Source organism: Talpa occidentalis, unplaced genomic scaffold (assembly GCF_014898055.3).
Source record: "Talpa occidentalis isolate TD23 unplaced genomic scaffold, MPIMG_talOcc4v2.1 talOcc4.11, whole genome shotgun sequence".
Classification (NCBI taxonomy): domain Eukaryota; kingdom Metazoa; phylum Chordata; class Mammalia; order Eulipotyphla; family Talpidae; genus Talpa; species Talpa occidentalis.
Genome location: NW_023601104.1, coordinates 79,320,486 through 79,348,376, shown reverse-complemented (window position 1 = coordinate 79,348,376; position 27,891 = coordinate 79,320,486). Strand labels below are relative to the sequence as shown.

Genomic DNA, 27,891 nt, shown 5'->3' with positions numbered 1-27,891 from the left:
TTTGGATTTCACGACCTCCACAGAACATTCCAGTGCTGATTCCTAATGTCTCCTCTAGCAGTGTTCTACTAATAGTTGAATGAAAGCAAATGGAATTGAGATCCCACCATTTCTCCAGATCTGGGGACTGTGTTTGTCCCAGGGCGAGTGCCACCAAAGATCATCATCGTCGTGCTATAGATGAATTCCTGTAGGCGGCAGGATCCCCAGCTGCCAGAAGTGGGGTGGGCATGGAATGTCCCCAGAAGCATTCAATCAACAGAGCAAGATCCTGGTGCTCTTGGTTGTACCAGCCAGAGGAAAACAGCAGATGAGACTGTATTGTATCCCGAAAATGTCTCTTGCTCTGTCTGGCCCAGCCACAGACCACTGTATTTAAACAGGAAGATGAGCCCCTCCCTTGCTAAACTACACTGGTGAATAAGAAAGTAATTTAGGGCCTCCCCTGGTGGTGCAGGCGGTTGAGCGCCGCGCTGTGAAGCTGTCCACAGCCTCTGCAGCACGGGTTCGATCCCTGCCGGCGAGGGGCCCACATGGCACAGCAGACCTTCCTGTCTTGACCCCCTGCTCCCCTCATGCAGTGTATTTCGTCAGTCTGCCTGTTCTGTTCCCCACTCTGTCTCTGGTGAATCCTCTCACCCTCCCGCACATCTGGCCTGTACCCCGGTTCTTCCACAAATAAATAAATCTTTTTTAAAAAAAGAAAGAAATTTAATGGCTTCTGTCACCTTCAGTTCAAACCAAATAGACCTTCTCCTCCACCCATTCTCTCAGGAGAGAAGGGGTCTTAATCTCCAAAATGTCCTTAGTCTGTTTGGAAGAGGACAAAGTCCCCTGGAACACTCAAGAGAGGGATTAAGTAACCAAACCAAATTTGCATTTTAATATGATGCAGTTAATCCTTAGCGATAAACATGGAGCCTATAAACATGGAGCCTGCCGCTGTTTAGAAAATGTCCAAGCTAAAAAAGTTGCTCAACAAATGTGGTCTCCCCAAACAAAACCAGGAACTGTGGATATCCCCCAAGAGATGAATGCAACCAGCCCCTGCTCTGGCTGTCTTCTCTAAGGATGGAAGTTCTGACCAAACCCTACCTCAATGCAATGCAGGGAGGAGCTACTCAGCAGACAAACGGGAACATGTGTCCAAAGACAGAGGCGTGATTGTCTCCAAACCTCGGGCCTGGGCTCTGTTCTCAAGTGGGAGGTCAAGTCCTGGAGCGAATTTGCAACAACGAGTTGAAATGCTGAAGATCCTTCAGGATTCTCAAGAGAAGGGAGAGAGACCCACCCTGCTTCACTAGAAGGCTTGATCCCTCTTGGCCATTGCTGGGTGATCAAGGGAAAATCCCTAATTGCTTGGTTCCAGTTTTCCCTGAAAAAGGGAATCTCTGGACCTTCCTGACAACTTTGTGGGTTTCAAGATCCCCCCAGTGTTGAAAGACCCTCCTCCCAACAAGGACAGCAGCACACTCCAGTGGTGGCTGGTTACTTTGCTTTATTTCAGACTCAAGTTTGCTACATAAATCCTTTGCACAGTCTAACACACACATACATGGCATGAAAGGGGACAGTACAAAAATACAACTGTTGAGAGTAAACGGAACCGCCCTTAGCTTATCCCTGTCCATCCCAGTGGGAACGCCCATGTTTAAGGTGACAATAGGAGGAAATACTGTAGAATGAGGGGACATAAGGGGCTCAGCCAGTTGCTCCAGTAAGATCCCTAGCTCAGCCATGTGACCATTTCTGTAAACTTCAGACCTGATCTCTTCCTCCTACAGGAAAGGGAACTCCCCAGGTTATAAGAAGTGCCTGTAGGAGCTAGACCACAGGCTGCCCAGTCAGTGCCAAGTGTAGGCTGGGACCCCAGTAACCACACTTCCCTGAGGCATAGCCAGTCAGGGTTATGTGTCTCTGGGGACCCCTGTGGGGAGGGTTAAGAAACTTGGGGTAGATCTAGCTTTTCGAGAGAGGAAAAAGCGAGGAGGGAGGCTGAGAGAGAGCTTCTCCCAGACCCTCCTTTTAGTAGACTCCAGAAATGTTCTACTGATGCCAGCTTCTACCTCCCTGTCTCTGGTTTCTCCCCAGGTGCAACCCCACTCAACTTGGTGGTGAGAAGCTCGACTCCCAGGCCTTTGAGGGAAGTCAGAGCTGGCTCCAGCCCACTAGTCAGGAAATCTGTGAAGCCGGTGGGAGGTCTCCTGAAGCAGCAAGCAGCTCTTCTGGTCACTAGCATGTTCACCAGAGCAGGGGCTCAACACAGCCAAGCATGAAGTTGCTGATGAGATGAGCCCCTCCCTTCCAGAACCTAAAGAAAGATGGTGGCCAGCGCCCCGGGCACCATGGCTCACGGCCACCGTCACTGCTGGGGGGCGAGGTGGGACACCTCTGCAGAGGAGCAGGCTGGGGAACAAAGGAGGGAAGTGACCCCTCTCCTGTCACAGGGGCTCTTTACACCATAGTGGAGTGGAACCCAGGACTTTGGGCGAGGGACGCCCAAGAGTACATCTCTGATGTGTTTGTTCTGTTGTGTCTGGGAACTCACGGAGAAAGTCGTGCTTCGCTCCGAGACACAGGATACTCCAGAGTGTGGGGCAGGGGCTGGGGGTGGACACAGCCAGCAGTCATGTGACCCTAACCTCTGTGTCTTGGCACATGGCTGTCATGGAGACCCTAGCATTTTAACCATGTACACACACACACACACACACACACACAACTTCCCAAACTTCTGGGTCTTTTGCTTTTTTGCTTCTGGGAAGATGCAAACAGAAAACTAATGAAGGATCTGTGTAGAGAACCCCACTGGACCCTGTTTTTAGGTCCCTCTCCTGACCCTTAAGAATCTTCTCAGCTCTCTGTGAAACTATGAAATGGTTGGAGCTGGGGTCTCTCCTGCTTGTCACTCCTCTCCCCTGTTCTGCATCCCCTGTACTCCCAGTGCCCCAAACACCTCCCTACCTTTTTCTCCCCCTCCAACCTCCTAACCCTGCTCATTTCCCTTCCCAACCTGCAGTGGGATGGGTCTCCAGTGTTAGTGAGGACAACTCAGCCTCACCTCCTCAGACAACACTACATCTGGACAGGTGTTAAGTATAACAGTATGGCACGGGAAGGCCCTAGCAGGTGCACACTCAGGTCCCCACCTTCATCACCCAATCACCCATCCTCTGTGTCCTTACTCCATGCACCTCCACTCCAGCTCCTCCTTGAAAACTTCCAGGAGGTGGTGGTCCACCATCTTCCCCCACCAGCAGCCCAGCCAGCAGCAGACGACACCCATGAGCTGACAGGGCTGAGCCCCAAATCTGACAGTCATAGGCACTCAGCAAGCTACAGTGGCTTCCTGGGCCTAGAGGGGTCTTCTGAGGCCCAGGCCCATGGCCCAGTGACCCAGGCCCATGGCTCCCTCCAGCAGAAAGAGCCACCTCTGTTTGGTGGCAAAGCAGGTGGCAGCTGCTGAGCAAGCTCAGACCAAGCTTCACCCCACTAGGGGTGACCCCACTTAGGCCAGCGCCCCCGTGGGGGATCCTCCCAGTGCTGGCGAGTTAGGGGTCTGGAAGGTTGAGTGGAGCTTGGTCAACAACTCAGGCTCCTCGTTCTTCCCAGAGGCCTCCTGGGCCCGGCTGGTCCTGGAGCAGGTGAGGAAGGCCCAGCAGGCCCCACAGAGGCGGGCCAGGTCCCGGTGGGTGGTCTCGCTGACGAAGCAGTAGAGCACAGGGTCAGCCACACAGTTGAAGCTGGTGAGGAGGAGGGCAAAATGGTAGGTGTTGAAGATGCTCTTGGCGAAATCGCAGCTGTACTCCCAGAGGCTGCGCACAAGCAGCAGCACGTGGTAGGGCAGGAAGCAGGCCAGGAAGATGACCACCGTGCTGAGCACCAGCCGCTGGATCTGGTCCTTGCGGCTTTTCTGGGTGCCGTGGCTGCGGCGCACGGCCCGCAGGATGCCCTGGTAGGAGACCAGCAGCAGGCAGATGGGGAAGAGGAAGCCCACCAAGAAGCGGTAGTAGTTGATGCCCCGCTGCCACTGCCTCAGGGGGTAGTGCTCGAAGCAGAGGCGGTGCCGGTCCTTGTCCACCGCCACCTCCTGGTGCAGGAGGAAGTAGACGCTGGCCAGCAGCTCCTTGGCCCAGATGACCACGCTGACACCCACGGCCGCCTTGAGGGTGCGGAACTGGTGGAAGCGGAAGGGATGGGCCACGGCCAGGTAGCGGTCGATGGAGATGCAGCAGAGGAAGCCCACGCTGATGTAGATGTTCTCATACAGGAGGATGCCGCACACCTGGCAGAACAGGTTGCTGTGCAACCAGTTGTCGTGCTGTAGCACGTACTGCAGCCAGAAGGGAAGCGAGCAGATGTAGAAGAGGTCGGCCACCGTCAGGTTGCACAAGTACACGCCAAGCTCGTTCCGGGCCTTGATCTGCAGGTAGCCGAAGTAGAGGGCCAGGCAGTTGGCCGGGAAGCCCACCACCAGCACAGTGACATAGACCACCGGGGCTAGAGTCTGGTGGATGGTGTGGTCGATGGCACAGGTCAGCAGAGAGGTGTTGTCTGCAGTGATGTTCCCCATTGTTGGGCCTGAGGGGGCCTCATGGACTCAGGGAAAGGGCCGTCTCTCTCCTGCCATCTTGTTTATTGGATACGGGTCCAGCTGGGCTTCATGGGTACAGGTTAAGTTCCTGAAAGTCTAAAGTGGGAAAGGTTTTAGAATGAAAGGAGTTAATATTTACCTAGCTCCTACTGGTGTCAGGTTCTAGTTTAGAAGATGATCCAGCCAGAATACCTGAATGGGTCACACACTGAGACACTCAAAGTGGCTCGTCTTCCCGTGTCCCTCCCCTGGCTTCCTGTCCCTTGATTTCCTGGCCTGTAAATGCAGCAAGGAAGGTCAGGAGTGTCCTTCACATTTCCCCTGCTTGCGCTAGGGAAAATACCAGGTGGGTCAGGCCCTGTGAGAGCCTCACCACACAGCACGGAAAAGGCTCAACCTTCTCCAAGTCCTGCTGTGCTCTGGCAAGAAAACAAGGCAAAGTTTTCACAGGGCACTGCCTGGGCTCTTGGAGGCTCATCAGCAGGCTCCACCGCTCCTCTCCTCTTTGGGGTCTTGGGGGGAACAGCACAGGGCCAGGAACCCACAGATGTGAACACCAGGCCAGGGCTAGCCGCTTACAAGCTGTCGGGTCATCCACCACTTCTGAGCCTTCTTGTCATTTGTAAAATAGGCATAAAGGATGTCAAAGTGAAAGGAGTTGTTTTTCCAGAGACAAAGGGGCAGAGGAAAAAGTGGTAACCTTCCTTGCATTCGTGAGAACGTAACAAGAAGCTTCTAGTGACTTTTGAAAAAGAGTTAAATGCTTTGTCGTAAGCCTAGTTTATAAATTAATATATCAAATGAGAGGCCTGAGATGCTCTGTTGGCTTAGCTCTACCTGCTCAGATTTGGAGACTCATGGGCTCTATATCAGAACATTTTAACCTTTTTTTTTCCCATATCATCTTCCCAAGGAGCCATTCTATTTTTTTCCTAACCACACCCATCCCCGTGAAATTTTAATACCCCAGTGACACCACACATCCTTTTATGCATTGTGGCCCTTTAGAAGGCGACAAAGTACTATAATGTCAAGATTTTTCACCCCACCCAAGAGCCAGTTTTCTCTCCTTGAGATGGATGAGCTAAGTGGTTGCAAGTTCCAAAGCCGTGGGGCCTGAATGACACTGTTCTGCGGTATCACCTCTGCCTTTACCAGTCACACTGGGGCTCGCTGACCAGAAGAAAACCCCTCAGGGCCCAATACCAACCCCATGTCTCATCACCTACTGACGGGAGCCTGCACTCCCGCTGGTTCTGTTGTGGCTGCTGCCTGGCCTTGTGACTAGAACCAGAGCTCAGCCTAGAAGCTGGTGCCGTGTGCTGGGAAAGGACTCGGACACACCCAGCCCAGACGTTCTGGTCCTGGAATAAGTCTGAGGGGTCCCCTGAAATCATACACTCAATCTTGTAAATAAGTATGTGCAGTTTTCCTGGAAAAGGAGGCCCATAGCTCTCCTGAGTGCCTCTAGAACGGGTGAGTGATGGATCTTGTCCAAAGCCAGCCCCCTCACCTGGACCCCCTGTAGCCAATATACCTGCCCCCCCTCACCCCCTCCAGCCCTGCTCTCCTATTCCAATTGCAGCCACAGCGATCTTCCTAAAATGCATAGTCTCCTGTCTCTTGCTTTAAACCCACTGACATATTTTATTAGACTTACAATAAGACCCCAATTCCTCACAGAACCTACAAGGCCCAACCTTGCCTGGCCCCAGCTCTGCCCCCCTTGCCTACCTCACCACACCCCAGCCATGGGGCCAGCTGTCTGGGCCTCCGAAAATGGTCTCCCTCCCGCCTTGGCCTTTGCTGCTGCCTCCCCCAGGGTGCTGCCTCCAGCCCTCCATCCCACCACCCCAGAGCCAGTCCTTTTCTGCTACATCTCAACTTAATGCCACCTCCCCAGGAGACCACCCCATTACAGCAGCCCCTCCCCCATCACCATGACATCATCATCTGATTAGTCCACAGAGCCCCCATCAGCATCCGAAATTTTTCTTGTTTTTCTATTTGTCTGCCTGTTGATGATCTGCCTCCTCCATGAGAATGCCAATTCCAAGAGGGCAGAGGCCTGGTGCACCTTAAACAGATGCCTACCCAGGAAGACTTCTAGAATAAATGAGTGAATGCCACCTTCCTGTTTGCGAAAGGGGAAGTGACTGGCCCAGTCACCTGAGGAAGGAAGCAGTGGCATTTGAATCCATCCCCCCTGCCACATCCAGTGCCCACCTGAGATGCACTCTCAATGGTCTTGGAAGACAGGAGCCCAGCCAGGCTCACCTCCTCATTCTCTCCAGGCCCTGGGCCTGGAATTTCAGTGACAGAGGGGGTACTTCTTCTTATTGCTTTTAACTGTGGTTAAATTCAGTCCATTTTGCATGCACTGTTCAATGGCACTGAAGACACATTTTTCTGCCACTGTCATCACCGTCCACCTGCAGGACTTTCCCATTTTCTCAGCCAAAAACCGGCCCCCGGGGGGGTATAGCTCAGTGGTAGAGCATTTGACTGCAAAAACCGGCCCCCACTTAACACTAACTCCATATCTTCTCTGCCCCCCAGCCCCAGCCCCCACCATTCCATTTTCTGTCTCTAAGAATTTGTTCCAAGGTTTCCGTGTGTGTGGAATCATACAGTATTTATCTTTTTGTCACTGGCTTATTTCATTTAGGAAAATGTCCCCAAGATTCATCCACGTTGTAGCAGGTATTCCTTTTTAAGGCTAAGTAATATTCCATTGTAAGGACACAGCCCACAGCTTGCTTTTCTGTTCATTTGTGCAAGTACATCTGGGTTGTCTCCACCTTTTGACAATGAACATGGGTGTGTAAATATCTGTTTGAATTGGGACTTTTGATTCCTTGGCACTAAAGACACTCACATGTACGCAGAGGTGGACACTAAGCTAATTCTATTTTTGATTTTTTAAGGAACCACAATTCCATTTTCTGCAGCAGCTGCACCATTTCACATATCCACCAACAAAGCACGGGGCATTTCTTTTTGGTTTTTTGCATTTTGTGTTTTTGTTCTTGCATACATGTTTTGATGATGAAAAAAGGGGAACAGGGGAAGGAGGGCTGTGACCCTAAACTCTGCCCGTAACCCACAGAATCAGAATTTGGTCCTGCTTACCCTTCTCTTGCCAACTGCCCTGTCCTGAACCCCAACCCACACTTATGGGGCCCAAGGGTTTACCCTACATAGGGACAAGTTGGCAGCAGCCCTCAGGGACACCTGCCTGGGACTGCCCCTGAATTTATCTCAGGTCCGCACAGTCCAGATAAAAATCCATCCACGGTAGGATAAAATTCATTCATAAGCACAGGTGCCAACAAAACAGGAAAAATGAAGGCACAGTACAAACATAACCTGTCAGGTCTTAGGACCTCACTGAGAGTCACCAAGCCTAAAGCCTATGGTTTAGTAGTAACCGTAAGCCAATTCTGGCAACCAGAGTCAGAACTATTCCAGCCTGCAGGGCCAAGAAGAAATGTTTGTTTACATTAAGATGAAAGCACCTTCTCTGCTCAGAAGTAAAAAGAAAGCCTTGGTATTTTGGGGCAACAGTCTTCCAGCTTAGGTACATCTGAATCACTTGGAGAGTCGAGCCTACTCTGCAGTTTCTGACTCAGGAGGGCTGAGGTGGGCTTGTTTTCTGCATTTCCAGCAAGCTCCTGGTTCCTGGTGGCCCATAGACCACATGTTGAGTGACAAGGCACTCAAAGGTCTACAATTTGGGGTTTGGTTCCTGATCAAGTGTCCTGCATGCATTCCCAGGCCGGGGAGCATACTTGGCTGGGAGGAGCACCTCAGACCCAGCAGAACCAGGCCATAGCCCCCAGGAGAACAGCCACCTCATCCAGGCGCTCAAGAAACATTGACGGCATCCTCAGAGGTCTTCCACTTTGGACTTACCAAGTATTTCACAATTTACAGAGCTTCTCACATCTGCCTTCTTGTCCCATCTTCAACACAGCCCTGTGTGGGGGCAGGAAGGACACAGGGCAGGTTTTCTGATCCAGTAGACAGGGTAAAGAAGGAGTGAGTCCTGGAGACTTTGGTGGGTTTTCAGGCTTTTATTGGAATTTACCAGGTACACAGCAGGCAGGGGTGCTGGGGGAACCGGGAGGCTGGCAGGCCTTCCAGCCCCCACAAGCCTTCACTCTATCTGGGCTCTCCAGTGATCTTTGGTGGTATCTGCTCTTCCATTCATTCTGCTTCTCTGTTTCTTCTGCTGGCACCCCCATGACACCGCCCTTATAAACCCAGTCTTAGCCCAGGTGAATCCATCTACATATGCCCACACCCTACTCCAGGTGCCTGCCGTCAGGCGTGCATTCAGGACCGCAGGGTTCCGTCATCTATCCTAATGGCGAGAGGGCAGAAAAGCCTGATACTTTTTACCTTACTGTAGGGTAAGTACAGTAAGGTACTTACTGCCCTCCCGCCATCAGGATAGATGATGGATCCTTGTCCTGAATGCATGCCTGATGGCGGGCACCTGGAATTAGGGTGTGGGCCTAGGTAGATGGGATTCACCTGGGCTAAGAATGGACTTTTAAGGGCGGCGTCATGGGGACGCCAGCAAGCAGCAGAAGCCGAAAGAGAAGCCGAGAGAAGGCCGGAGAGCCCGGATAGTGAGGATTTGCTGGGGGCTGGGAGGACTGCCAGCCTCCCGGCCCCCCAGCACCCCTGCCTGCCATATGCTTGGTGAACCCCAAAAAAACCTGTAAAACCACTGAGAACTCTGACTCCTCCTTCACCCGGTCTGCATGGGATCAGAAAACCTGCACTGTGGTATTCCTGACCTTTACACTTACCCTAAACCCTGTTATTCTCCCCATTTTAGAGACGGAGAACTAAGGCCCAGAAAGATAGAGGGGCTTCCTCAGCCTCTGGATTTCATTCAACAAGTTTTTGTGGAGTGTCTACAACATTCGTGGCAGCAGACTGGACAGGGAGCACTTCCAGACAGAGAAACAATGGCTCCCAGCCTTGCGGGGCCTCCAACTTGGGAAGGCTGGAACAGCCTGTGTACAAAATACCACCATGGAAGCAGTGTGTGGAGGTGCCACGGGCAAGCCTCCACTCCCTTCGAACATTGGTTTGCTCTTTTCAATCCACACACTTCGGGACATCCTCTGCTCCATGGTTTCAAGCTCACCTGCACTCTGTCCCCCCTTGTCCCCCTGGCAGAGCAGAAGGTTGGTGTAGGGGAAATGAAGTTACTCTTTTTCGCCTCCCACCACCAGCCTCTACAGCCACCACCTGCAGCCTTGCTGCCCTCCCAGGTTTCATTACCCACACATGGTGATGTGTTGTTGTGGGAGGGCGAGAAGCATAAGTGCAGACTCCCAGGCTGAGAAATCTCAGATATGGGAGGTGGGGGTCCTGGGAGGCTCGGCTGCCTCCCTGCCCCCGGCCTGCTGGTCTGCTTTTGTGTCTGGTTCCCTGCTTCAGCATTGAAGGTACATCACGTTACCTAAGGCTCCAAGATTTCTTTATCCATTTGCCCAAATCAACCATGAACCTGCCTGCCCTGAGCCTGGTTTGCCCCAACAGTTGGCATAACCTGCTTCCTGTCGCCTCACAGACCAGCTCAGAGAGCCCCACCCCACCGCCACCATTTTCCCCACTCATCTGCCCTTGGAAGGGGCAGCTGCCCAGTCATTCATGGGAAGGCCGGCCTTCAGCTTCCTCCCTCACCTTCATCCACAGCACCCACTTAGCTACCCATTCTGTGTTTCGCTGCTCGGTAGCTCTGCTCCATCACCTCTTCTCCAGCTCTCACTTGCTTGGTCATTCTCCCCATAATCAGCACAACAGCCTCCAGAGAATTTCCTCTTTTTACCTTATCACCCCAAAGCCATCTTCTAGCCATCTGCTTTTTCATGCCCCTCCCCCGAAGACAGGCACCCCAACTACATCTTGTCAGGAGTTTCTCCTTTACTCAGTCTCCGCAGAAAGCGCACTCCTCAAAATCTAACCAAATCACTCAGCTTCAAATCCTTCCATGGCTTGTCAATCATCCATCCGTCTATACATGCACCCACCTATCTCTCCACCCACCCACCCACCCACTCACCTATTCATATGACAAGTCTTACTGAATACCTATGATGGAGAAGGCACTGCGGTAGACCCTGGTCCCTAGTAACTCAAGTGCTTTTGTCTTGTAGGAGAGGGAGAAAAGGGAAGCCAGGAGGTCACAGGAGATCATGGGGTGACCCAATCCTGTCAGAAACACTCTCCTATGCAGCAAATTATGCTACAGCCAGGAGAAGAGGTGAGGGCTGCCTGAGTGGAGGGGCATTTCTGCCTGTAGAAACAATGTGTGCAATAGACCTAATGTGGAGAGGGAATGGCACCTTTGGGGAACTGAAAGTAGCTTGGCATGACAAGAATCTAAGTATGAGGAAGGCATGGCCAAAGAAGAAACTACAAGAAGCTGTGGAAACTAACAACTAATTAGGGGCAGGTATGGAACAGTCAGGAACAAATCTGAGAAGTTCCTCGGTACTTAGTCCTTGTAAGCTGTCAAAATTATTTGTGAGAGGGCCTCCCTGGTGGTGCAAGGAGTTAAGCAATGCACTATGAAGCAATCCACAGCCTCTGCATCACAAGTTCAAAACCCAGCCGGCCAGGGAGCTACCCACATGGCGCAGCAGACCTCTCCTGTCTTGCCCGCTGCTCCCCTCAGCAGTGTATTTCAGTCAATCTGCCTGTTCTGCTCCCCAGTCTGTCTCTGGTGAATCCCCTCACCCACTGCATCTCTGGCCTGTACCCCAGCTCTTGTATGCATAAATAAATAAATCTTAAAAAAATTATTTGTGAGATAGCTGGCTGGGTGGGTAGGTGGATGATTGGATGGATGGGCAGTTGAGTGGATGGGTAGGTAGATGGGTGAATGGGTAGGTGGGTAGGTAAGTGGATGAATAAATGGAGGGATGAGTGGGTAGATAGACAGATGGGTGAGTGAGTGGGTGGGTAAATAGGTGGCTGAATGGGTGGATGTGCGACGGATGGGTGGATGGGTGATGGATGGGTGACTGTATAAATGGCTGGATGGGGAGAAGCAGATGCATGGGTTAGTGGGTCTATTGATGGATGAAAAGTGGGTAGTTTACATGGGTGGGGAGTTTTGAGACTGGATGCTGGGACAGTGGAGATACCATTAATAGAAATTATAAAAGGAGGATATATCTCCTGGTCTCTGTTCAAGCTGCCTGAGTTGGTCAAAGGTTCCTGTTTCTTTACCCAAGCCTTATCACAGCCAGACTTCCCTTTACCCCTCCCTGAAGACATCTTGTCTGGAGTGTCTTTCTCTATTTAGTCTCCATATACACAATTCAGTCTCCATCTTTCAAAAATGAAAGGACACAGCAGATGCAAGTGTTCTGTCAGTGGAAAAAGGAGTTGGGGTGGAAGAGCAAACTACACTGCTGACAGCCCTCCACACACCAGGTACATTTTCAAACATTCTCCCCCTCGCCATCACTCACACCAGAGCCCATTTTACAGATGAAAACACCAAGGCTGGGAAATATTCACCAACCCACTCAAGTCCACAGTTAGGATGTGGCAGACCAGGTTTTGACTCAGCCAGCCCATGCTTTCCTTGATAATCTTTCAGTTTATCACAACCGTCACTGAGGCTCCACCCTGCACCTCCAGGCCTCCAGGTTCCAATCCTCACAGATGCCACCGCAGGGGTCACCAGGCTTAGTCCTACACCTGGAGGGTGTCCAAGCCTCAACACACACTGAGGAAAACCTACTTGCACCCACTCTGTGACTCCCCAAAGTGGAAGTGGAGGAGATTGGGGCCAAGAATCTGGACAAGGGGCTCCTTTATCATCCAACTAAGAAACTGAGAGAAGTACACATCAGCATCCCAACACCTAAAAGCAAGTCTTTAGACATGTGCTCATTAGTGTAGAGGTCTCTGCAGACTTTAATGAGAAATGGAACGTCAAGAGAGATGGCGGCTTGATGCCCACCAAAAGCCTCCTGCCACCGGCCCAAGGAAACAGCAGGAGGTGCCTGAAGCTGGATGCCAGCCGGTGCATGAACAGTGATCTAATCCATCAACCCTCTATCCCCTGTGGTGCACACAGCACACTCACAATTACTCATCGCGCCAACACCAGGCGACTCAGCTGGGGAGCCCCAAGCCCACAGAGCTGGGAGTTTCCTGCCAGTCCAGCTTCCCTTCCCTTTAACTGGTCAAATCTCCATGTTTCAGTTCCTCAAAGCACTCATTTCAGACGCTGTTGATAGTTGCCTCTGGGGAGGGAGGTTGTATTCTTCTTCAGCCCCCTCTTTCCTAAATAGCTTCACTCCAGCAACACCAAGGGGACAGCATCTCATCTCTGAAGCCCTCATAAGTATTTCAAGATTCAATCCCATTTGGGCTCAAAGTCTCCTGCATCCGGTGGGGCTGGCACTGCTAACCCATCTCAAGAACCTGCATCCCTGGGAAGCTAACCCAGCAGCTCAGGCTTATCCAGCAGGTCTGGATCTGAAGCCAGAACCCACGTGTCCAGGCATCAACTTGCTGCCTTTAAGCACCTCTGAGGACAGATCACACTTGACCTTGTAACCCAGCACACATAAACATTATACACACACCTGCATGCATTCAGGGCGAGAATCAAACTTCCCCAAAGCAATGCTTACCCAACTGGTGCTGCATCCTGATCATTTCTGGTTTTCTATATGCAGGTCATGAGCTACTAAATTGGTTTCCTCATCCACTAATGGGTCACGATCTCCAGTTTGCAAACAGCTGGACTGACCCCAGGAAAGTGGTCGTCTTGACGCCAGGTGAGGAGCTAGCAGTGAGTGGCAGCAAAGGGCGTCCGAATTCTGTCCTTTCTGACTGCCTGCCGAGCTGAGCTCTGCCCTCAAGCCTCAAATAACCCGGCTTCCTCCAGTGGCTCTGCAGAGTCCTGGGAAGAGGAGACTGGATCCACCTTGCCCTGCCCAGGGGACCCCCCACGCTGTTGCTCCAGCAGCCAGGACCTTGCTCCCCCTCTGGCAATTTCCGGCAGACACAGCCTCCCAGCTCAGTCTAAAAAATCCCAGCTGGAAGCTGCCCATTCACGGGCTGAGGCAGAATCATGTGAGCTCCCATCTGTGTCAGGCTGGGCGGGTGCCAGGACACTGGGCAGCCACAGCTGAGGGTGTGGAACTGCCCCCTCCGAGCCCGCTGCTTTCCGCACACCCCAGAAAGGGAGCCCCTCTGGCCAGGATGTTCAAGTCTGAATTAGGGGTAGGGAATCTCCGGGACTGGGCGTGGGGGTGAGGGGTGGCAGGAGTGTGCTAATTCTGCCCATCAAACCACCTTTGAGCACCTACAGGACACCAGGAGGGGACCTACAGGTGGCTGAGCCCTTGCTCCAGGGGTCCTCACTTCAGCCCCACAGGTCTCTGCTCAGGTAACTAGAAGATACTCCAGACACAGGCCAGAGCAGGGGAAGCAGAGGGTTTCTCACACGTCAAGTTGACACACTGCAGTCACTTAGTGACCAAATTTTAGGTCAGGGGATTCCAACCCTCCAAACCTTTGAAAATATCTGAGGAGATTCTCAAAATAATGCCAGTGCCCAGGTCCCACCCCAGACTAATTAAATCATACGCTCTGGAAGTGAGGTGCCCTTACTGTTGTGTTTGTTTTGTTTTGTTTTGTTTTTTCCAGCACTACTGTTTTTAAAAGCTCTCTGGAGATTGCACAGGCAGGCAGGGAGCGGCTCAGAGAGGTGGATCCTGTTCTGCAGCCCAGCAGAGTAAGCAAGGACCTGGAGTAAGCTGGCTCTGGGCCAGGGGGGCAAGCATCTGTTAAGCTGAGTGTCACAGCTGGGAGGGGTAGGGGGAGGAGGGGGCAACAGGGGGATCTGGCCCCACCAGGTCTTCTGGTTCTCAGGAGCACTGGCTCATCAACCTCAGTGCAGCAGGGTCAAAGGGACCCTGGTGGGTGGTGCCCAGTCCAGACTCCCCATTTTCCAAGTAGGGAAACTCAGGCCTCAAGGAGCAGAGACTGGCAACCAAGGCCTCACAACTACATGATTCAGCCGTGTGTGACTCGATAACTGCAGCCAGTTCCAGGTGCTGTATTACTTTGGCTTCACCTCCTCCTTTGAGGGGGTCTCCATGGAAGCTGCTGGTAGGGCCAGGGCCAGGAAGCCCACAGCCACCTACCAGGGTTTCTGTGGATGTGCAGGTGTAGTATTGCTAGGGGTCCCAAGTGAAAAGCCCCCCAAGCAGGCCCTGTTCAGCATCTCAGTTGCACAAAGAGCTGCATCTCACCCGAGAACAGCAGTGGACATGCAAGCACGGATGCTGTTTCTGAGCCAGGAGGCTGGCCCTGCCTGCTGTTTGCTGGGTTGGAAGAGCAGGTTAGAGGTAAGTGCCTGCTTACCCCCTGGACGCAACAGCCAAAGGGAGCCTCTCTGATTCTCTCTACAGACCAGAGAGAGAGAGAGAGAGAGAGAGAGAGAGAGAAAGACACACACACACACACACACCCCACCCCCAACCCTAGGCAGTCTAAACCACCACTGTCTACACCTGCAGGAACCACTGGTGGCACTGCATCCCCCACCCTCCAGGACTCACAAACTGTCTGCAGGCTGCTCACCCAGCAGTCTGCATGCACCTTACCTCCCTACAGGGCTTCTAGGGCTGCAGACAGGAGGATGAAGCAGACTTCAGTTTTACTAGAATCAGCTGAGCCCAGGGTCTCCATGAAATGCCCACTCAGAGGAGAAAAAAGAGCCCAAGCTATTTTGCTTGGATGCCAGGCTTTCATCTTTAACTGAAAACATGCAGATGATACCAGTTATCAGGCTGTGATTTCTGGGTACTTGAGGCCCCAACACTTTGACTCCCCCAAAACTCCCCCTCAACTAATTAAAAGGTTTTTTTCATAAAAACAGCACCCCAAGAGAAGGCTCCGGCCTGTCACCCCCCCACCCCATGCAAGTGTCTGTCTACAAACCTAGCCCCAGAGTGGTGGACTCTTGGAATTACTGCTGAGCAGTGCGGGGAACTGACTGTGGGGTGAAGAGGCCCAAGCCCTGGGGGTGGGTTGACCTCCCAGGATTGACCAGAGCCCACCTCTGGAGCTCCCTCTGGCCTGGAAAGACATAAGGACTTATATCTGGCCAGGCCTGTCACCTGAACCCACTTCTTGCTCTCTCAGGCCCCGTGATAGCATTCGTGAAGGCAGATGACCCCCCTCCAGGGGATGGCACCCCAACAGTGTGGGTTGAGCCTGGGACATCCCTATCTGCTCCCAGCATAAACATCTGCTCCAGAAACCTGGGCCCTGAGCGCTGGGGCCTTTCCTGGGCCTTTTTTGAGGGAAGTAGAGTCCATAGCCACAAGACCTTGGGGTCCCCACTAGTTCCCAGGGGGCCAGGCAGCCTCGGAGTCACTGCAGGGAGGGCTCTGGGTCTGCCCTGGGTGAGCAGCACCTGGCAAGGCCTCCAACACATGGCACCAACCTCATGGTCACAGGATGGGGGTTAAGAACAGAGGCGACTTTGGAGGTAAATTTCCTGAGGTGCCAGAGCCTGGTTCTGTGACCTTGAGAAATTGCATAGTGGGCAACCAGCGGTCTTTGTGAGGTCCAGGCCTAGCTAGTTCTCAGGAAGTGTTTGTAAGGATGCAGCGATGCTGAGGATGGTGGTGGTGGCCTCCCCATCCGATCCATCCTAGATGGGGTGACGGACGGGCAGGCCAACTCAGGAAGACTTTTGTTATTCCCCACAGTTACTCCACCCAGATGCGGCTGGCTGGGGTAAAGGTCTTGGAGCCTCCCAAGGGCTCTGACAAGTACAAGAAGTGTCTGTCATCAGTCACCTGCTGCCTGACTCCAGGACTCCGGGACCCATTTGCGCCTTGAAGGCGACCTTGACCTCCACAGGCAGCTGCTGCCTTGCACTTTAGCACACACTATATCAGCGGCACCTGCATTGCTGCAGGCTCAGAAGTGGCCAGGTGTGACTGAACCAGGGCTTCACAACGAGAGGAGGAGCAGTGTTGTGCCTGCGGTCCCAGGCCTGCTGGGGTGAGAGACCAGGTAGCGCAACATCGGATCAAGAGCACAGTCTAGTTATTAGTACCAGGTGCCCTGCTGAGCACAAACGCTTCTGTTTTAACCTCACATCAGCCCTGAGAATAGGCAACCAAGACTCAGAGAGCCCAGCAACTAGCCCAGAGCCACACAGGTAGGAAGCAGGTTCGACATGAACCCTGTCTAGCTGAAGCCAAAAACAAGGTTCCTGACCACCATGGGTTTCCTGTGGCTGCTGAGACAATGACCAGACTGAGTGGCTTGAGACAACACAGACATCTTACCTTGCGGTCTGGTGGTCAGAGTCTGAGGTGGCTCTTGCTAGGCTCTAACCAAAAAATGTTGACAGGACTGCTTCCTTCTCAAGGGCTTAAAGGGAAATCCATTTCCTTGCCTTTTCCAGTTTCTGGCCTTCCTTGGCTTGGGGCCCCTTCTCCATCTCCAAAGCTGGAAGTGGTGGGTGGAGTCCCTGGGCAGATTCTGGCCCAGTGGGTCTAAGGTACGGCTGAGCTTCTGCTATCCAGCCAGCTCCCCAGCCTGGTGCAAGGCCGCCTTCCTCTATGGTCACCCCAAGGTGGTTAGTACAAGGCTGCTCAAGTGCAATAAATTCTTCATAACTGAAAGTGAGAGACAGAAGTGAGGGGGGGGCAGAAGAGAAGGGAGAGGAAAGTGAAGGAAGAAAATATCTAGACAGAGCTACCCTCCCACACTCTAGGACAAAGTTAACAGGAAAGAGAAGAGAGAGCCATGACATTGAAGCCTTGGGGGACAGAGCAAGCAGGGGTGTATAGGGAGGGTGAGTCTGCCAGAGCCTCAGGGTGAGATGGGCTTTGGGTGAGACCCAGCAAGTGGAGGGTGCGCTGATGTGTGAGGGAGAGAAGAGGCCCCTTCAGCCCTGCCTACCTACTTGCAGCCTCTGTTCCTACCCCCCAGATCTCCCTCATCCGTCATCTCCACACTCTCCTCCCCAGCCTTAACATCTACCCCACCCAATTCTTCAAAGCTTCTTAGGTGAGCTGAGAGATATCCCTGGTGTGTGTCAATGCAGGTGCCCAGGCCCCGCCTGGACTCAATGAATCAGAATCGTATAGGGCTAAGGTCATGAGGCTGAATTTTGAGCAATTCCCTGCAGTTTTTCTGCTATTCTCCAAAGTTTGAGAACACATCTCAAATGCTTCCACATGGCCCTCCCTGATGCCACAGGGTGAACAAGTCTCTCTCCAGCCCATTCCCACAGTGGTAACGGGGCCCTTCCATGAGTTCTTACTATCCCTGCCTAATGAAAGGTGAGACCTGGCTGCCAGGGAGTGGCCACCAGTTTCCTCCTGCAGAGAGAAGGTGACTGGCGGGTTTTTAACAACAAACAGGTGCTGGACAGAAGCATGGCCCCCGGGTGGGTGCTTTGGGCTCCACCCTGCATTCCTCGAGGCACCTTCACTTAGGCTTCTCGGCTAACCTACAAGGTGCATGTTATTATCCCAGCTTTACCACCAAGAAGCTGACTGGTAAATGGCAGCTTTGGGGTTCGAGTCAAGGTCTGAATTATTTGTAGTTTAATAATTACCAAGTGTGTGGGAATTCATATGATTATTTGTCAATGCCCACCGCCCCTCTTACTGGCCAGTCAGCACCACAGGCAAGAAGGAGCTGGGCCTGTTTTTCTCTCTGCCAGAGAGAACAGTCGTTTGCCCCAAAATATAGGTGCAAGAAAAACACACTGAACATTTGAATGAATAAATAAATCTCAACTCCATTGCTTTATGCAGCCAGCCTGGAAGGCCAGGCTAACAAGGAAGCAAGGCGCTGGAGACAGTCGGGATATGGCCTGAGGCGGCAGGAAGAGGGTTTGTTTTGTTTTTGAGGGTGGTGTGAGTAACCACGTGTGAAAATGTATTTCAGTTTACTGCTGAAAGGAACATTCTGGTCTGTCTTTGGAGAGTCTGAGTCTGAGAAAGTGAATGAACTACGGGGTTATCCTGCCCTAAGCACTAGCCACAGGCTGGAAGATTATCATGGAAACCCCAGGCGCCCTGACCCCACTGGCTCCTGCCTCCAGTCCAGAGTGCTCCATCCCACAACAAATAACCTAATATAACCTATTAAAGTCCCACCACGATGGTCATTCCAAATGCCCAGGAAATCAGCTCTCTTGAAAACAAAACCAACTTCTCCAGGGAATTGAGAGCCACAGACAAGCTCACACAGTCAGCCCAGGCTACCCGCTAAAATCCAGTTTTCTGAATCTGAATTGCTCTCTCCCTGGCCTCTCCCTCTTGTTTTAAAGGCCTGGGGCCAACAGACATAGGAACAGAGGCCACCGGGGTGTCAGGGAAACAGGCTAGACACCACCATGGGGGATGCCTGCTTCCTCAGCTCTGACTCAGGCCCAGAGAAACAGGTCCTGACCCAAACAGACTCCGTGAGATGACCCTGGCCATGGACACTGGTGTCTCTGGTAGTCTTTGACAGGAAACCTGGCATCCTTTGCAAGGAAGAATTCACTTGTCACCATGGCCTGGGGATGAGAGGCAGCAACGCAGAAGTCTCCCAAGGTTTGGTAAATTCAAGATGGCTGAAAAATGTTTGCTACTCTTCTCACTGGGAGGTGAGATCTGAGTCCCTTCCCTTGATCCTAGGTGGGCTCTGTAATTACCTGGCCACCAGAATAAAGTGGAAACCACACTGTGCCAGTTTAAGCCCAGATCTAAGAGATGGGTGGATGCCACCTGCGAGGTCACCTTGGAGAAGAGCCACGTTGAGAGGAACCAAGACGCGCCAACAGCACCAGCAGAGCCCCAGCTGACAGCCAGGGTCAGCAGCAGCCACGAGTGTGTGACCTTGGAAGATCCTTCAGCCCAACTGGGACATCCCAACTGAGGCTACGGGAGGGGAGATCAGCCATCCCCACCAAGCCCTGCCCACATCGAAGGTGTGTGAGCAATCAGGTGAGCACTCTCTCTTGACGTGACTTGTTACGCAGCCATAGATACCTAGGACACACATATTCATTTTCTCCAGAATCACCAAAAGAAAAGCTTCCCATGTATTGGATTCATTCCTCGGGTTACTCAATTTTCATTTTTTCAAACAATTTGTGAGGTGGGAATTCCAGTCTCCACTTCCTGAAATTACTAAGGCTCAGAGAAGGAAGCTGTCGTATTTTGAGACCAGCCAGCTGGGAGGGCTGGACACAGTCCTACAGTTTACATCAGTTGAGTCCACGCTCCCTGCGGCTTCCTTGTCCCCAGAAGGGCAACAAGATGGTAGTAAGGAGCACCCTCAGAGCAAACATGCAGGGGGCATGGCAAGGCTTTCAGGCAAGACCTGGAACTCTATGATTCACCACCACCTCCTAGAAGTAGGGTCCACTCTCCTGCCCATTTCAGGTGGCCTTATGTGAACACATGCTTTTCCGGCCTAACGTTCCAATTTCTTAGAGATTGAGAAAATGAAAACAAACACCCCACCGCACCCCCAATACATTCGTCTTTGCAGCCCAGCTTGGAGTGGATGGAGAGGGGAATTGGAGGTGTGTGAACCAAGCATAAGATCACATCTCAGATTTGTATAGTTTGAAGCTAAGCTCACATCCCTTCTGTCCTCGCTGCCCTTTATGGGCAGCGAGGACAGTCACCTCTGTGGGGTGACTTCGGGAATATATTTATCTGTTTTAGAGAGTTCCCCGCATAGCAGGGATCCTCCCCAAATCCCTTTCTCTGCCCATCCGCTAAATCCCAAAGAGCCTTCTGTCGCCCTTTTGCTGCTGCTGTCACGTCCTGCAGTTGCAGGGATTGCCAGCCCCCCACCCTCACCCGCAGGCAGGATTCCTGCCCCCCCCAACCTCTGGCGCTCCAGGGGTCAATTACGGGCCAGCTTTCCCCTACCCCTGGGGGGTGGAGGGGCTTGTTGGGGTCCTGGTAGTCCTGCCCAGGGCGCGACCAGCTGCCATTCGCATGAGAGGGACCTCACAGACTTGGGGGGAGAAAGGAAACCCTGGCCCACGCGCATTCTTTGCGTCACCTGTGCCACCGCGCTCCTTTCTTGGGGGGATGGAATAATTACCAAGTGACCGTGGAACCAGCCGAGGGGGTGGCTGCTAAACTAGGCGGCCACCGCAGGCGGAGACACCCGACCCGGGAGCGGGGCGGGAAGCGCAGCGCTCTGGGACCAGACACCCGGGCGGGCGCCTCAAGATCAGGTCTGCTGGCCTCGGACCTTAGGCGCGCCGGGTGCAGCTCCCGGGGCGCCCGCTTCTGCCGCGGCGCGCACACGGCTGCTCCCCGCCTTGGCCGCTCCGCCCCTAGCGCGCACAAGCAGCCGCTCCGGCACTTGCCGTCCCACGCGCGCAGGCCACGCGCGCAGCCCACGGTCCCTGCACGCGGCCGCCACCGCCAAGCGAACGCAGACGCGGGACCGTGTGCGCCCTCAACACGCGCAGGCGGGGCTGCCCGGGCAGGCTGGGGGAGAGACCCGAGCTGGCTGCCAGTGCTCAGGCCCCAGCTCCGCCCCGCACGCGGCTTCCTGGGCCTGGCGCACCAGCGACCTCGACCTCGGACCACTGTGAGCGGAGGAGGCCGGCTCCAGGGCAGGAGGGGGACTAGTACCGCCGGCCGCAGGCACCCCGCGTGGCACCCGTGCCCCCTCCTGCGGCGGCGCGCAGCAAGCTGGATGGGCACTCCTTCAGGAGGCGGCTCAAACCCCGGCGAGATAGCGGTGGGGGTCAGGGGTGGCATGTGATGCCAGCGGGCCCCATTCTTGGCCAGCTCCTCCTCCTCAAAACCCAGAGCCAGGTTGTGCCCCAACCCGCCTCGCGCTTTCACCTTCAGGGCCACTGGCCGCGACAGGCACACCCAGTCCTACGGGTCCGCGCCTGCCTTTCACTCTGACCACAGGTCGCAGGCTGGGTGCCTGCCAGGATGAGCCACAGAGGCTAAACTGGGAGAGGTTGGCAGGTCCTGGAGGTACAGCACCTTCCCGGCACCCCCACCCCCACCCCTACTGTTTTGCAGGGGAGCAAGCTCTGGAGCTGCCAGCATTAGCTCAGGGTGGGTCTGTCTGCAAAAGCACAAGGGTCTTTCTCCAGCCACATCCAGAATCCCTACAATCCCCAGAAACTGGAGAAAAGTCCACCAGCCACCTTCTGTCTTACTCACCTCCATGTCCCCTGCGCCTGAATCAGCTACCACCAGGCAGACAAGGCAGAGGAGTGGTGGCTTCAGGCCTCTCTCCACTTCACAGACCTCAGCCAGGGGCCTGGCCTGGAGTCTGCCATACCTTTTTCAAGCCTCCTGCATCCCTACTGGGTGCTCAGCAGAGCCTGAGGGTGGCCAGGGACAGTACAGAGGCCCTCCTCCTGGTTTTGCTGGAAATTAGAAGGCCTTAGGGCCCTCTGCTCCAAGCTCACACACATCAGCAATGACAATAGTCACAGCTCCCAATTTCTGAGCACTTACCTTGTGCCAAGTATTGTTCTAAGCTCTTAACCACATGAACTCATTTGATCCTCACTGCCCTGTGAGGTAGATATAACTACTGCATTTAGTACACTGGGGAGAGAGGCACAGAGAGGTCTAGTGCCTTGTCCCAGGTCACACAGATAGTGAGTCGCGGCCCTGAGACTCAACCCAGCAGGTGAGACCAGAGTTCTCACCACCAGCTGCATCCTGTTCCCAGCCACTCACAGGTGTTCTCTCGGCACCTTCTGCACTTTCATTTCTGCATGACTTAACCCCCAGTTCCTCTCCATTCAAAAGACGTCTTGGCCCCATCTCCTGAACTCTTGCCCTGGTTTTAAAACCAGAAACTCGCCTGCCCTGTGGTGCCTTTTGGTGGTTCCAGGTTAATTGTGCCAAGCCCCCTCTGGGGTCCCTGGTCTCCATTCCCAGCTTTCTTTGCACTGCCTGCTGGGGTCCTTGGCTTGATGTAGGTCATTGCCCGCAGGGATCTCATTCCTGGACCAGTGCCCGCACAGGCACCATATGTGTATTTGTGAATTGTGTCTGGGACTGGTGACTACAGGGAAGTCCACAGAAGCTTGGAGAGTCGGTCATCAGCACAGGTGGGCCTTAGGGCAGAAGGCAACTGGGAGCCCAGGAGGGGAGATCGTGAGAGACACAGCTGTCATGTCTCACCTACACCAAGTCCTCTGGGTTGCTCATAGCCTGATTCTGTGACTTATTATAGGTGAGTCTCAGAAAGAAAATGGACAGGGCACAAGAGGGCAGGAGATACCCTGGCCAGGGAGGCAGGGAATTTGGCTCTTCCTGGGGGCTCATGCCCAGCAGCCTCCCAACAGGTTCTTCTCAGAGACAGAAGCAGCTCCTCCCCTGGTCCTTGTTTTGAAATTCCTCCTTCTTGCAAAATCTTCTGGATTAACTATTCAGGCCATAAAAACACACATATGCTTTTTAAAACTGCACAAACTGAAAGTAGTTGTAAAGACCACCGTTGTTTTAACTGCAAGTTGTTTTGGCTTCAAAAGCCAGAGTGTATGGGTTTGAACCCCAGCTCTGCTACCTACTAGTAGGGTGACCTTGGCCATGTCCATTAACCTCCCTGCGCCCAGTTTCTTGTGTGTGAAATGGGGACACTTCTAAAGGGGACTAAGATGATTTCATGCATTAAATCAAGTAAACTGTTAGCTCCATGCCCAGCACACTTTAGGGTTCAGTAGCTGTACAATCACACCCTCTTCTACATGGTTTGTCTCTTTGGACCCTTTGCTCTATCCTTAGTGCTACGGATGGTCTCTTTTCATGCCAACAAGACCTAGGCCAGGTACTGTGCCATCCCTCGTGGTCCCGTACACCTACCCAGTCTTTAAAACCCTCCTCCCTGGTGAGCCCACTGCTTCCTGCCATATCCTGGCAGATCCAGCCGTGGATGTTCCAGATGCATCTTCATAGCAAACTCACTCTAATGGAGAATGTGCATATTTAAGACTGTGCACAGCTTATCTGCTTAAAAAAAATTACTGTTTTTCCAGTTCATTTCTCCAATTAGCGTAGCTGACCAGCCTCAGGAAATCTCTTTATCCCCTAAACAACAAAGCAAGTCTCCACTTCCTCCCTCAGCTCCAGCGCCAGCTCATCTCTGTTCTTGCTCAACCCCAGGCCCCCTCTTGCTGATCCCCATCCCCATCATCATCACCGGGATCTTCCCAGCCACTCATTGGGGTGACAACTCTCCTTTTGAGAAATACTGGCTATTGCAGAGTTAAGCACTTCCCAGGACAGTTGCAGGCAGCAGGAAACTGGTTTTTCTGAGAATTACCTTTTCTGGCATCAACCACACTCCAGCAGGCTTGGGCCTGAACTGATGACTGACCTGATTAACACTGCAAAGTTGTTTCTAACTTTTCAGTAATCCAGGGGCTGTCAGGGGTGACTAATGAGAACACCCACAGGCAGGAAGCTGTGAGGCTGGTGGAGTCAATCAAGCCCTGGTGAAGTATGAGCACACATATCTGCAGGGCTGGGGAACCCATGTCCATCCCTGGCTGGACTGCAGGCTCCTGGAGGAGGCCTTCAGGCTGGGCTTGCTCAAGCTGAGGCCACAGGGAGGGGGCTAGCATCAGAACATGTGGATTCAAATCCCAAATCAGTTGCATTCTGGTTGTGAGAGCTTTAACCAGTTTCGCAGCCTCCGTTTTTCTTCTTTAAAAACAGGCTAATAACAAAAATTGAAGTAGGAAACTAATACAAAGGTCCCCTCTAGGAAACCAGAAACCTAGCCTCGCAGATGCAAAGAGAGCAGGCCATGCTGAGCAGGCAAAAAAGGGGGTGTGGTTGCCTGGAGTTGGGTGGGTCAGAATGGCACTGTTCAGCCAGTCTTGACCAATCCCCATTTTGGTCTTCCTGCTTAAGTACAAGGGGTTAAATCCTGGCTCTTTTCATGGGCTGTGGCCTCGGAAAGTTACACGAATTCTCTGTGCCTCGGTTTCCTTATCTGTAAACTGGGACTAATACCTCACAGGGCTGTTATGAGCATTCAACAAGTTGGTAAGTATAAAACTCTTAGAACCACACCTACCCTAGTTAGGGTGCCTATGTACATAAGGCTTATGTGTTCCCCTGGGGAGAGACAGCATTTGGCTTTGATTTGCCAGCTAAGATTTGCCTCCTGTGGAGCTCATGTTCCTGCAGTGTTCAGATGCTGAGGGAGGACAGAGATGAATGAAGGGTACCTCACCCAGCATCTCTGCCTGACATACCATAGGAACCCCCCACAGCACCCTGGCCTAGGTGCCTCTAGTGGTAAGATGTTGAGAAAGTCATGAGATGGAAGAGGAATGGTAAGGAATGTGTAACTATCACCGGGCCTCACCTAGAAGTCTCGGGGAAAATTCTCCCTCTGTATTGGGCTTCAGACCTTGCCTGGCTGACTCCCAGGCTGTTGGCTGGCATCTTGGGGGTGATAAACCAGGGGGATAATGTGACTTGCAGACTAAGCCAGACTGGAGCCAGACTGCCTGGGTACAAACCCCAGCTCTGCCACTTACCAAGTTATTTAACTGCTTAGTCCCTCATTTGTAAAGAGGATAACAAAGGCCCCACACACAGAGGGTTGTGTGGGTAGTGAAGGTAGTAAGCTAGACTGTAGAGTGGCAGCCAATATGCTATTACAATGAACCGCAAGTATGACAGCAAAAAGATAGCTGGTTAAGGGGGCACACAGGATGGGCTTCCTGGAAGAAGTGACCCTATAGTTGATACAGGAGGAACTGAAGGTTGTGGGGTTGTAGTTTTGTTTGTTTGTTTTTTAATCACCCAGGCCCTGTATGGTGCTCTGTGCTCAGCAGGTTTCTTTCTCATTCTGTTTTATTATATGAAAGTTTCTGTTGAGCACTAGTATGTCTTGAACACCACTCTGATTCTTGCTAATCTCCCTTTGTAACCTAGAGAGCTTGGTCTGCAGGCAGCAGGTGCTAATGAATATTTAACAACACTGCTTGGTTTTCCTTGTTTTTATTTGTTTAATTACCTTTTATGGTAGGGGGTACTGACTTTCCATTTTGGGAAGAGGAATACTGTTTTCCTTCAAAATAAGCATATTCAAGTGTAACAGGACACACAGTGAGTGGGAGACTCCCTCTTGCCCTGTTGCTGCCCACTGAGGTTCAGCCGAGGACAGAGAGGCACTAAGTGTCCCTGGTGACAGCCCTGACGGACCCTCCAGGATACCCACATCCTAATCCCCACCTTGATGTGCACCTAATACTGGGGAGCAGGAGGTGGGATTTGGGGTGAGAGCAAGGGAGCACTGAGAGTCTGGGGGTGGGGCTGTTGCAAAGGGGGAAGCTGGGGGCCCCTTACTGGGTGGATCTGCTTAGGCAGGAGCGTACTGATGTCCTCAGCCTGCCTTTGGGGGCAGGGGGAGTAGAAACCTGGAGAGAGGCAGGAGGCCGCCAGTGGACAGCAAGTGGCCACACACCCTCCATTTGTCATGCAGGCTTGTGTGGGCGAAGAGGATATGAGGAGGTGTGGTAGAGGACATGGGGAAGAGGATACATGAAGTGGACACAGGAGGGCAGGAGCTGAGCCCCATGGGCACAGAGGAGCTGGTGCTGGGGCCGTGGCTTCCATGTCAGGATCTGGGCAGCAGGAGGCCCACAGGACCTCTGGGGAACTTTTTGTGTTGTGACCCTAAGGAGCCACATGGAGGGCATCAGGGATGTTGCAAACTGGCCAGAGTACAGAGATGATCAACCGCGAGAGGACCCCAAAGGCAGCAGAGTGCACAGTGGGACAGTGATGCCCATGTCCTCCTGCCCAGAACACACTGAGGGCGCCCATCCAGGGAGTAGAGGAGGGGCCTTGAGATCTCTTCAGAATGTGGGGTGCTACACCCTCTTTGTCCCCCTATTTGGGGGCCCCAGAATTCAAGCTGGCATATCAAGTACTCAAAGTAGAAAAATAAAAAATGGGATAGGGATAGATTCTGCCCGAGAAGCCACTGAGGAACACAGAGGGATCTGAAAACAGAGGTGGCAAGATATACAAGTTCCAAGTTTCCATTTCTGAGTAGAGGTTCTGCAATAACCCAGTTTCCATAGTAAAATAGTCAAAGAAAGACATTACACATATAATAGAAATGGAACTTGAATGACTGAGGCTTTTGAAACTCTGATTTAGAAGGGAAAACTAGAATTAACACAGCACTCTGATATGATTGGAGGAAGGTGGTCAGGGATGGGTCATACTGTGGAAGCCCAAAGTACAAAACCATCTGATCAGGAGGGCAGTCAGGGAGGCCTTCCTGAAAAAGAAGATTTCTAAACTGAAATCTGCCAGGGAACTAGGAGGTGTCCTGGGAGCCCTCCCAGTGACCTGAATGTATAGATAGAGAAGGGGCCCTTTGAATATTGATGGAGGGGGTAGGGTGAGGATTTCTCTTTAGTCCATGGGTATACTGCTGGGGGCATGGGACCCCTTAGGTTCTGATTATTTGGGGGCAGGATGAAGAACAAGGCAGACCTCTCACCAGTTATTCCTTGAATTATATTCTGCCTCTCCGGCTAGAACGAGTTGTGTCGACAGTGAGCAGCTCCCTCTACCTCTGGCCAAAGCTCACAGAGGGTCCTTTGCTAAATGAATGGATGGAGGGGATCAATAATGTGTGTGGCAAGAACTTGGCACCAGCAAGGTATTTAGGAGATATTAGTTACCCTCCCTCTGCCCCCAGGGGAGGGCAGGAAGGTATCCCCAAATTTGACTGGATGCCACCGAGCCCAGAGAAGCCTGCAGCCTAGCATTAGGTCCTGGGATCCTCCCCCACTGCTCTTCCTTGGACCTCAGCCATAGTCAGGCAGGGTCAGGACATTTTTCCAGGGGACCCTGACTTTTGAGACCTGCCCCCACCCCAGGGACTCCTGACAGAGCAGTGTCCTCTGGCCTGCTGGCCATGCTCCTGAGGCTAGCGGGTCTCTGGGCACTGCAAGGGATCCACTTAGACCCCTGGGATGGCAAGACCTGCCTCCCAGACCGTGTCTTCCTCTTCTTCCTCCCCTCCCCCCAACGCTTTTAGCCCAGAGATTGGCTTTTGAATTTTGCGCCCCAAATACCCAGGAGCGCGTCTTGCTAAAGGTCGGTTCTCTCCGGCCTGCTGTCATCCCTGCCCTGCCTGCCATCCCTGTCCTGGCCCAAACCCTCAGCTGCCCAGGCGCACTCACCTCTCGTCCTGGACGCAGGAAGCCGCGCTGCGGCTCGGTCTGGCCGCGC

At 52.9% G+C, this 27,891-nt stretch overlaps 1 protein-coding gene across 4 annotated transcripts; it reads right to left on the bottom strand.

The window, feature by feature from the left end:
- Positions 1 to 1,478: 1,478 nt before the first annotated feature.
- On the bottom strand, positions 1,479 to 27,891 carry GPR68 (G protein-coupled receptor 68). 4 transcript variants are annotated; one of them, XM_037503702.2, is made up of 2 exons: positions 27,843 to 27,891; positions 1,479 to 4,690 (listed from the first exon to the last, which is right to left on the bottom strand). In XM_037503702.2, the coding sequence occupies exon 2, from the start codon at positions 4,571 to 4,573 to the stop codon at positions 3,509 to 3,511; it is 1,065 nt and encodes a 354-aa protein (XP_037359599.1). In that variant the 5' UTR covers positions 4,574 to 4,690; positions 27,843 to 27,891; the 3' UTR covers positions 1,479 to 3,508. The 4 variants fall into 4 exon arrangements, with proteins under 4 accessions (XP_037359599.1, XP_054547569.1, XP_037359598.1 ...); XM_054691594.1 differs by lacking the exon at positions 27,843 to 27,891 and adding an exon at positions 27,155 to 27,167; XM_037503701.2 differs by lacking the exon at positions 27,843 to 27,891 and adding an exon at positions 13,273 to 13,615.

Coding starts and splice junctions, on each gene's coding strand:
- GPR68 (XM_037503702.2), bottom strand. CDS start 4,573: ATGGGGAACATCACTGCAGACAACACCTCTCTGCTGACCTGTGCCATC.